Source organism: Brassica napus, chromosome C8 (genome assembly GCF_020379485.1).
Source record: "Brassica napus cultivar Da-Ae chromosome C8, Da-Ae, whole genome shotgun sequence".
NCBI classification, from domain to species: Eukaryota; Viridiplantae; Streptophyta; class Magnoliopsida; order Brassicales; family Brassicaceae; genus Brassica; species Brassica napus.
Genome location: NC_063451.1, coordinates 46,589,733 through 46,600,056, shown reverse-complemented (window position 1 = coordinate 46,600,056; position 10,324 = coordinate 46,589,733). Strand labels below are relative to the sequence as shown.

The window sequence follows — 10,324 nt, the reverse complement described above, 5'->3', positions numbered from 1 at the left end:
TACGTACATTGGGCTTCAGATCACCGTATTTACGATTATGGGCCCAAAACAGCTTCCGGTCCACACTTATTTCTTGATATGTAATCATCATAAATCTTTAACTAGGTTGTGTTTTTGTTCGGGCAGATATGTTACTTCTTCTACAAGAATATCACGTTTTGCGTGACCGTGTTCTTATACGAAGCCTACACATCCTTCTCTGCTCAACCCGCATATAACGACTAGTTTATATATATATTATGAACGTCTTCTTCTCTTCAGTTTACTAGAAAACCTCTCTGAATTCTCGCTCATAATTTCCCATTAAACTTCGTTTTTCTACATACCACAAGTCGTTGTAGATATCACAGGAAAACACCCTGAAACCAAAACGAAGAAAAAAGGTTTTTAATTCTTAAAATTCCTCAACTTCACCACCAAAGATTTCTTTAATGGGACTTGGGCATGAAATAAAGATTCAGCAACTTCCTTGTCATGAGGTAGTTCCCTTCTCAAGGCTTCGTACATAATCACTCACTGCATCTCTCCATCTACAGTTGAACACACGGGATTGCGAGATACTTCCTGGTGTATGCCTTATAATCTCTTGTTACTTGTTAGGTTGGACTTCTATAGCTTCTATTTGGGCCTCTGTTACACATAACCAGACCAAAGAAACATGCCCACTAGCCCAAACAGAATCGTATCTCACAGATGTATTTGGCAAGAATTCTGATATCCTCTCTATGGGAAATATATATTTCAAAGCATATTTTACTGTGATAAAAAGGGAACTTTAACATAACGTAGAATATTTATGGTAGTATCATATCTTGGGCATTAATTTTTGGGAGATTATGAGCTATATATAAATATGTGAATATTGACTTTTAATTTATAGCGTGGCTGGACAATATTGTGCATTAACGTCTGAGAGATTACGAGCTATACATGCAGATGATGAATTAAGATGAAAGATCTTTACTATAACTCTATAAGAATTAGCAGCACGGGGAATTCATTTCATTATCAACGATGGAGACGGCAGAGAAGCGAGTAACGATTGCATCATCATCTCAAAGAAAGAGAAAGAGAAGAAAAATCCGAAGAATAATAAGAAAAAGAAGAAGAAGAAACGAGAAGCTAGTGACTGCTCCATCATCACTACCAAACGACGCCATCGAGGAGATCTTCTTGCGGCTTCCAGTGAAAGCCCTAATTCGACTCAAGTCGCTCTCAAAAAAATGGAGAGTGGCGATCGAGTCTCTCTCTTTTGCAGAGAGACACTTGAAGATCGCCGAGCAACACCGCGTGGTTCATCCCAAAGTCATGGTCATCACCGACGAAAAGGAGCCTGGATGGACTCTTCGCCCAGACACAGACATTGGTTTTAGAACATTCTGCTTAGAATCGGGTTCTACTCTATCTTTTAGTCTTATCAATTTCCCTCAAGGATTCTTTCACTGTACCTTCGTTTCTGAAAACTGTGATGGCCTTTTCTGCATTCATTCCCCACAATCTCACTCTGTATATGTAGTTAACCCGGCTACACGGTGGCTCCGACAACTTCCTCCGTCTAGGTTTCAGATTTCGATGCACAAGTTTTACCCGACTCGAGAAGAGTGGAGATTCACGGATTCACTCTTTCATCTAGCATTCGTGAAGGCTGCTGCTGGCTACAAATTAGTTTGGCTGTATAATTGTGAAAACTACAATGCTGATGCTTCGTTTCCAAGCGAGGGAGTTACCAAGTGCGAGGTTTTTGACTTTAGGGCAAACACTTGGAGATACTTGTCTTGCACTCCAAGTTATCGTATATTTTATAATCAAAAGCCGGCCTATGCAAATGGGTCCGTGTACTGGTTGACGGAACCATATAACGCTAGAATCGAAGTGGTAGCTTTTGATATCCAGACAGAAACATTCAGGTTGCTGCCGAATATCATTCTCGCCATTGCTGATTCAGATCCTAACCATATAGACATGTGTAGTCTGGATAACCATTTGTGTATGTCGAAAAGGGAGCATGTTACCATGATCCAAGATATTTGGAGGTTAAAACCATCAGAAGACACTTGGGAGAAGATTTTTTCCATAGATCTCATTTCTTGCCATTCTCCTCGGACTGAGATCCGCGATATGTTTGAATGGAGCCAGAAGGATATGGTTAAGCCATCCACACCCGTGGCAGTATGCAAGAACAAGAAGATTCTGCTCTCACATCGCTGTTCCCGCGGTCTGGTAAAATATGACCCCCTAACAAAGTCTCTAGATTTTTTTTACCGGAATTATATGTCTAGGGGAAAAGTTACTTATTTTCAAAGTTTGATCTCTCATATATAATTAAAAGATTATACTTTTTGCAACAACGTTTGATGTGTATTGAGAGCATGAAAGAAACATAGCATGTCTTTCTGTTGGGGTTTCTCTTATCTTGTTTTCTAAAGAATCCATCTCTTGCAATTTCTTTAAATGGAAAATGATGTGTGAGGAATAATGAAGGTAATCAAACAAAGTCTGAGTTTTTCCTATCGTCACAACTTTTATTTTCTCATCGAAGAGACAAGAAGAGAGCAAAAAGTTTATACTGACCCAAGCAAGAAAAGAGAAGAGAAGATATATGACTGACTGAGTCAATCTTTTTGTCATGTATCTTCTCTTTTTTGTCACAACTTTTCAGCGTCTAAACTGACCCAAGCAAGAAAAGAGAAGATACATGACTGGTGTACTCAAAGTTGAAACAAAATTTCATTTGCGCGAAGTTGAGATGTTTTAAGGATTGATCGAGAGCGCAGAATTGGGATACGAATGGATAATGAAGTAAACTGATATATTTCTGAAATTCTTTTTCTGTAATGTTCTTAAAAGGTTTCTCTAAATAACACCAATAAAGTTGTGTGTTTCTTATGAACAATTTTTAAGTATTCTAAAATCAGGTTTACAATTTCTTTTGTTCAAAATACTATTGGGAAATTTTTTTTTTTAGAGCAAAAAAATGATAACTATGTCATTTTAGACTAATGTCTATTTTGTGCCAATTTTTTCTATAACACCCTTTAATATTTTTGAAAATAAATTTAATAAATAGTTTTACAAACAAAAAAAATTGGAAAAATAGTAAATTTTGATAAAATACTTATATGAACTTAGTGATATTTTTTTCAGTTCTAAAAATGTTTAAACCATAAATTTCAGATTATGTTCTAAATAAAGTAGAAATGACATTCTACGAAGTAGAAAACGAAATCCGTTTTTTTCATTGAATCTACAATGTTTAGAATACGTGATCTACGTAAATAAGAGTATTCTAAAAATATTTAGAATACACATTTCGCGCTTAACCTACCGATCTAAAATCTTTAGAAATCAAAATCTACACATTAATATAAATCTAAAACACGTGGAAACCAACTTTTACAGATTTACTGTAAATCTAAAACATGTAAAAATCAAAATCTGAACATTACTATAATTCTAAAAACCTGTAGAAACCAATTTTTACAGATTAGTTGTTCGACCTTGTAATTTCGGATCGATCGATCTCGCATGATCGAACCCATTATTTATTTTATTTTAAAATTACAATTTTAAGGGCATTATTGCCATTTTTAAAATAATTAGCCTAATGAGACATAAAGTATATAAGATTAGTCTAAAGGGACATAGTTATCATTTTTTTGCTCTAAAAAAACAATTTTCCCAATACTCTATTTAACTTTGAATAACACTAGATTTGATAGAGCTTTTATAAATGGGTGATTGAATAACAAGTGATTTGAAGTGGTAGTTAATGAATTTACATAAATTTCATATTCAATAACACATGACTTGAAAAAGTTTTTTATAAATTATTAGTTGAATAACAGTGGATTGACTAAACAAAACTAAAATCTCCTAAAACTTCTAATTCAATACACCCCTTAGATGTTTTTACAGGAATTATATGGCTTGGAGTAAAGTTACTTATTTTCAAAGTTGGATCTCCCATTATCGAATTAAAAGCTTATACTGTTTACAACAGCACTTGATGTGTATTGAGAGCATAACAGAAACATACCATGCCTTTTCTGTTGGGGTTTCTTTTACCAGAAACTCTTCTCATATTTATATGAATGAAATTCACATTTTGGCAAAAAAAAATGTAGCACGTTCCCGGCCACTATGCAACCCACAAAGAAAAGAGGAAGTTTTAATTACCGTTACAGCTCTCTCAGCCCTAACTTCCAAACTTTCGAACTTTCTAATCTCTTAGCTCGAAGAGATTCCACCACCGATGCGCTAATTCCATCTACATTGTCCTTTGATGGTGCAGATGCAGCAATGTCTGCATCATCTTCAACATTTGCTGTAACTAATTAGTTTACCCTGTAAACTCATAAGACACCAACAACAATGATATATATGCAGATTAAGACTACTATCAGAGTCGGACCTGAATATGTGGGGGCCCTATTCGATTTTTTCAAACACATAAGTTTTTTAACAATGGATGCTCTTAAAATGATGGCCCATAGAATGTGTCAAAGAAACGAATTCAAGCACTGTATCATATATGACATGTAACCTCCGGTCATGGTGTGAGTCAGACTCATAAGACCATGATTATCGCAAGGCATCCTTAAGTTTTTTTTTTTTTTTTTGTGTTTTCTAAAAAAAAAATAAACTAATTGCGAGCCGCCACGTGTTGGTGGAGCCCGCAAACAGTACCAAAACCATCCAATTGCCGATCCTTATTTGATGATTCTGAGGAATGGTTTTTAAATTTTTGTGGGACCCACGCATCAGTGGAGACCACATTTTGTCAAAAAATCTCCCTAAGAACCTTGGGATGTTCATGCTGTAATAATCGGCTTAAGAGGACCCTTATCTCGTTTCCCCCACTTGTTCCTTTGCTAGTTGATAATTTTGATGACTTTGTATGTCAGCCCAGTCTTGTTCTAACTCATTTTCTTCATCATTAACTCTTGTAGTTATTCTTTGGACTTTATTTTCTAACACTATCTCTTCAATAGTAAGAAAGCCTATCTGTTGAAATGCAACATATTTTAATTTTCTATCAACCTCTGCTATAATACAAGTATCAATGTCCTTAATTGGCCCTGCGTACATAGTTGGATCAGTTTTGCACCAAGGAGTATCTCTCAAAACCGTTTGTATAGCAATCAAGCATTAGAGGGATTGTGTCAAACAAGATTCCAGTGAAGAGGGAGTCAACTGAAAATGATGATACATATTAGCAGTATAGTACTATAGTTTCTGTGTATATATAGCTTACGTGTACAATGTACATATACAGCTTACATATACTGTACATAGGTGGATCAGTTTATACTTGTATATAAAGGATTGTACGTACAATCCTGCTAATAATATTTACATTTAAGTTTATATTTACGTTTACGCTATATATCACATACTATCTATACTATACTAAAAGGAGAATAAGATGAATGGTGAGAGTGTCCACGTCAGTTAAAAAAATCAGTCTGTGAGAAAGTTTTGTTTTGCCATGTCATGTATGATTCAGTCGCCTAAGTTTGTTCATGGGCCATCGTGTGTTCTTAAAAAAGTTCACTATGACCAATATCAAGCCCATATCTCTTTGTCTAGCGTTACCCTAATTTTCTCCAAAGCAATTGATCGTCCCCCCCCTCCCCCCCCCCGACCCTTCCACTTCGTCGTCCTATGAATCACCGTTACTCAAAACCCTCTTTAAATATGCACAATCTCATATATTGCCAGTATTATTTTTCTCTGCCGTTTAGTTCATCGTTAATGATCTTTTCGTTTGAAGACTCCGGTCGCATCCCTCCCACTGCTTTCTTCTATTACGTATCCCCAGGTGTGTGTCTGAGTCTTTCTTATCTATTCATTTTATTAGTTTATAAGATTTCAGACATGATCTTGAAATTCATAGATTTATACTTCATTATGAACTCAGGCAACAACATTCTGGTGGGTTGGTTTTATATGATTAGTGTAACAATATTTGGTTTGTAACAAAATTAGATTTTAAAAAATGATTGGTTGATATATGAAGGTGATGTGTGATGCTTACACGCCGGTTGGGAATCCAATTCCAACCAACAAGAAGTACAACGCTGCTAAGATCTTCAGCAACTCCAAAGTTGTCTCTGAGGAGCCTTGGTACTATCTTCTTCCTCAGTTGTATATTAATCTCTCTTCAGATCAATCATTTATACCTATACTCTTTGTTTGTGATTCAATAGGTATGGGATTGAGGAAGAATACACATTGATGCAAAAGGGTGTGAACTGGCCTATTGGTGGCTTCCCTGGCCCTCAGCTTAATCTAATTATCATCTCATCCTAATGTTATTACAACATTTTCTTACATATCATCTGATGTATTTTTTTTTGTGTTTGGCGCAGGGACCATACTACTGTGGTGTGGGAGCTGACAAAGCAATTGGTCGTGACATCATGGATGCACACTACAAGGCCTGTCTTTACGCAGGTATTGGCATCTCTGGTGTCAATGGAGAAGTCACGCTTGGACAGTGGGAGTTCCAGGTCAGTCCGGTTGAGGGTATTAGTACTGGTGATCAAGTCTGGGTCGCTAGATACCTTCTCGAGGTACAGTAATCTACTTTAACCTTTTTAGTTCCCAATAAAAAGCTTCAAACTTTGCTAATGGCCACATCTATTTCTGTTGACAGAGGATCACTGAGATCTCTGGTGTAAATGTCAGCTTCGACCCAAAACCAGTCCCGGTTAGTGTCTCTTTACCACACTCTCTCAACACTCTCTTCATGTGCAATAAGTTGTAACATTGTTTGCATGGTTGTTCAGGGTGATTGTGCAACTACAGCATGAAGTCGATGAGGAACAACGGAGGATTAGCAGTGATAAAGAACACGATAGAGAAGCTTCAGGTGAAGCACAAGGAGAACATTGCTGCGTACGGTGAAGGCAACGAGTGTCGTCGCACGGGGAAGCACGAGACCGCATACATCAACATGTTTTCTTGGGGAGTGGCGAACCGTGGAGCTTCGGTGAGGGTGGAACAATGGAGGATTAGCAGTGATAAATAACACGATAGAAAAGCTTCAGGTGAAGCACAAGGAGAACATTGCTGCGTACGGTGAAGGCAACGAGCGTCATCTCACGGGGAAGCACGAGACCACATACATCAACACGTTTTCTTGGGGAGTGGCGAACCGTGGAGCTTCGGTGAGAGTGGAACAACGGAGGATTAGCAGTGATAAAGAACACGATAGAGAAGCTTCAGGTGAAGCACAAGGAGAACATTGCTGCGTATGGTGAAGGCAACGAGCGTCGTCTCACGGGGAAGCACGAGACCGCATACATCAACACGTTTTCTTGGGGAGTGGCGAACCGTGGAGCTTCGGTGAGAGTGGGACGAGACACTGAGAAGGAAGGCAAAGGTTACTTCGAAGACAGAAGGCCAGCTTCTAACATGGATCCTTATGTCGTTACGTCCATGATCGCTGAAACCACCATCCTCGGTTAATCAATCATGCATGTTTTAATGTTTTGGTTTTCTCCGGTCTGATTTTCAATTTGTGAACTTATGTGCTTGTCATTGCGGTATATTTAAGTTTAAATAATTCTTATGACGACATTTGGTGTCTTTTTCTTTAGTTTCGAATTATTAGATAAAAGTATGGTGAAAAGGATAAGTGTTGTTTGAAAACTGAAATGATAATATTAGTATCAACGTATGGCTCGGCACGTTGGGAGGTTGATAGTGTATAACCAGAGAATTATCAAAGAATCTATAAACAGATATTTAGTTATTGTTACTATATATCTATATAATTTCTAAAAACAGTTGTTCTATTGAGCTTTTTGGCAACATCATCTAATGTATACACCACTATCTAGGCAACATCAATCAAGTCTCTTCTATCAGGTTTTCTCGAAATTAATCATCATAAGCGTTATGTCTTCATCCAATATCATTCAAACAACAATACTGATTTCATTTTTGTTGACATCTCTTTTGTTTGGTTACAGGGTTCTTCCATTAGATGATGTTGAAGATGTTACCATGCCGACAATGTTCTGGCCAGTTTAAATAAAGCTTTGAAGAGGTGTGGTGCATAACTGACATCTTAGTCTCTTTAATTTTTATGTTTTTTACTTCTCAGTTTATCATTTTTGATCTCACTTAACTGTATTATATATGTTATCCTCAAACTATTTGCAGTTATCTTTCAATGATAAATCTTCACCTGAGTGTAGATTTATGGCGGGCACTTTTTAAACACACATATTAATACTCTTTCTTTTTTGGCCAAACACAGATTTATACTCTTTATAATTCATAATTACTGACTACCTTTTGTTTTCGACATGATCTTCAAAAAATCATTATTTGTAACAAAAACAAACTAAGCTTACACTTTCAAGTAAGAAATGTTGTTTAGAATTAGCATGAATGGAACACTCTAAAAACATGATCTTCCTGGATTCACAACCCAATTTTTATTTTTTTTTTAAACAAACAACAATTTCATCTAAAACCGTTTTTTCATGTCAACTTTCTTATAACTATATGGGGAGAAGAAGTGAAAGTTTCAGATAATTACAAAAGTAAAAACCGAGTTATTTTGGTTACAAAATAACGTATTATATTTTACACCATTGAAAAATAAAAACAAATAAATATTTGCTTTAACACCAACAAAAAATTTTACTTCAGCAGTTTCATACATTAGAAAAATTGCTTAAAATATTACAATTAGATATCACTTTTTTAAAATACATTTAATCTGAACTACCCTAACATTTGAGTTTAAGATCTAATGACAATTTTTTAGGGTTTAGCATTTAAGGGATGAGATTGGTTATATGTCTATAAATAATTCTTAGACATATATAAATGATTATGAGGGCTATATAGTTTAGTTTTTTATCACAAATTTAAAAGTTTATGAAAAAATCATTCTTTAAAAATAAAATTGAAAATAGTATCAACTCTGTGGTAAAATTAGATTTCCCTTAACATTATTAGAAGAACCTTCACAGAAAACATATGCAAAATACACTAATGTGAGAAATACTAAACACATAGCTCGCCATTTAAATAAATCGCAATTAAAAAAATACTCCAAATTACTTTATTATAATTTTAAATGTACTATACTATTTTTGATCAAATATTATGCAAAACTATTTTCAAATATAATATAAATTAAAATGGTGAAAATTATTGTATATAATCCGCGCGTAGCGCGGAAAATGGATCTACTAGTGATAATAATATATAGGTTCTCTTCGGGAGTTGCATAATGGGAACGTATTGCATGCATGTATTGTTACGTCGTAATGTATATATGTTCTCGTTCAGACCACATCCGTACCTATAAACCTTAAATCCATCATAATAGTTTGATCCTTGGATTATATATTAATTTTTTTTGTTTTATAGATGTGTACATTCGTTTATGTGCTTAGGTTTCACTCAAGTGGTCGAGTGATTGGCATGATAAAAAGGGTTTCAAGCAGGAAGTTTCGTTTCCAAAGCTACGCAGATACCATCTTGGTTAAGGAGCCTCATTCCTCGCACATACAATAGTAAAAGCTTAATTAAGGAGGATATTAATGATTTGCATGTGCTTGCATACATTTGTTTTACAATTTGGCAGATGAAAAAGTAAAAGTCGATGTTGAGGCTAATTACTGTTGAGATAGGATTTGCCAAATGTGGTGTGCCTCGATGACATCAGCCGAGATTTCACATGCTAAGGACCTGAGACATAATTTGCCAAATCGGGGACAGACCGAGCTTCCTTGCATCTTCCTCAAGCAATTTGTTTTGCATTTATACCCCTTCTTCATCAAACTCTCTCTCTTCATCAGTCATCACAATATCAATCTCCTCTCTTTTGTTTTTCACAAACAGAAAAGAAATGTCATCTAGTGGTGATGGTGCTTGGGACGATGGCATGATCTATAGGTACTACAATGCGGTTACGAAACTTGGAGGGAATAAGAATCTTATTAAGGAGATAGCCATCGAGCTTGGTGTGCCAGAGAGTGAGGTGCAGCGAGAGGCACAGAAGTTGAACAGCATCGGGAAGAGCAAGAAGGGAAAGGTCAAGAAAGGTGCTTGAAATCAATATTTTAATGGGTTTAAGAAACATAAAGTTCTATTTTATATGATCGGTGGGTTTCTCTAGTTTCTCTATTTTTCTTCTTATATTCCTCTCTTTCTCATGATGATGTTGAATGAAACATATGAAAATAGTTTGTGGTTTGTAAATAGACTTATGAAGTGCTTGTGGTTTAAGGAACATTAAATATATTTTATGATGGTGTGTTATAGTTTCTTACTTTTTCTTTTATTTATGATGATA

The 10,324-nt window shown here is 35.7% G+C and overlaps 2 protein-coding genes and 1 pseudogene across 2 annotated transcripts; all 3 read left to right on the top strand.

Annotated features, from left to right (window-relative positions):
• The first annotated feature begins 1,014 nt into the window (after positions 1–1,014).
• On the top strand, positions 1,015–2,721 carry LOC125591311 (annotated as a pseudogene).
• A 3,356-nt stretch (positions 2,722–6,077) lies between these two features.
• On the top strand, positions 6,078–7,183 carry LOC125575358 (glutamine synthetase cytosolic isozyme 1-3-like). Its single transcript, XM_048765314.1, has 4 exons — positions 6,078–6,265; positions 6,372–6,575; positions 6,659–6,712; positions 6,792–7,183. The coding sequence occupies exons 2-4, from the start codon at positions 6,423–6,425 to the stop codon at positions 6,813–6,815; spliced, it is 231 nt and encodes a 76-aa protein (XP_048621271.1). The 5' UTR covers positions 6,078–6,265; positions 6,372–6,422; the 3' UTR covers positions 6,816–7,183.
• Positions 6,821–7,567, top strand: LOC125592037 (glutamine synthetase cytosolic isozyme 1-3-like). The gene is made up of 2 exons (XM_048767035.1): positions 6,821–6,994; positions 7,177–7,567. Exons 1-2 carry the CDS (start codon positions 6,821–6,823, stop codon positions 7,471–7,473), a joined length of 471 nt encoding a protein of 156 aa, XP_048622992.1. The 3' UTR covers positions 7,474–7,567.
• Positions 7,568–10,324: the final 2,757 nt, after the last annotated feature.

What these genes read in the sequence shown, in the direction of transcription:
- LOC125592037 (XM_048767035.1), top strand. Translation starts at nt 6,821, where the DNA reads ATGAGGAACAACGGAGGATTAGCAGTGATAAAGAACACGATAGAGAAG. An exon ending in TGGCGAACCGTGGAGCTTCG is followed by an intron (nt 6,995 to 7,176) that starts GTGAGGGTGGAA and finishes GAGCTTCGGTGA; the next exon opens with GAGTGGAACAACGGAGGATT.
- LOC125575358 (XM_048765314.1), top strand. Translation starts at nt 6,423, where the DNA reads ATGGATGCACACTACAAGGCCTGTCTTTACGCAGGTATTGGCATCTCT. An exon ending in TCGCTAGATACCTTCTCGAG is followed by an intron (nt 6,576 to 6,658) that starts GTACAGTAATCT and finishes TTCTGTTGACAG; the next exon opens with AGGATCACTGAGATCTCTGG. An exon ending in TCGACCCAAAACCAGTCCCG is followed by an intron (nt 6,713 to 6,791) that starts GTTAGTGTCTCT and finishes ATGGTTGTTCAG; the next exon opens with GGTGATTGTGCAACTACAGC.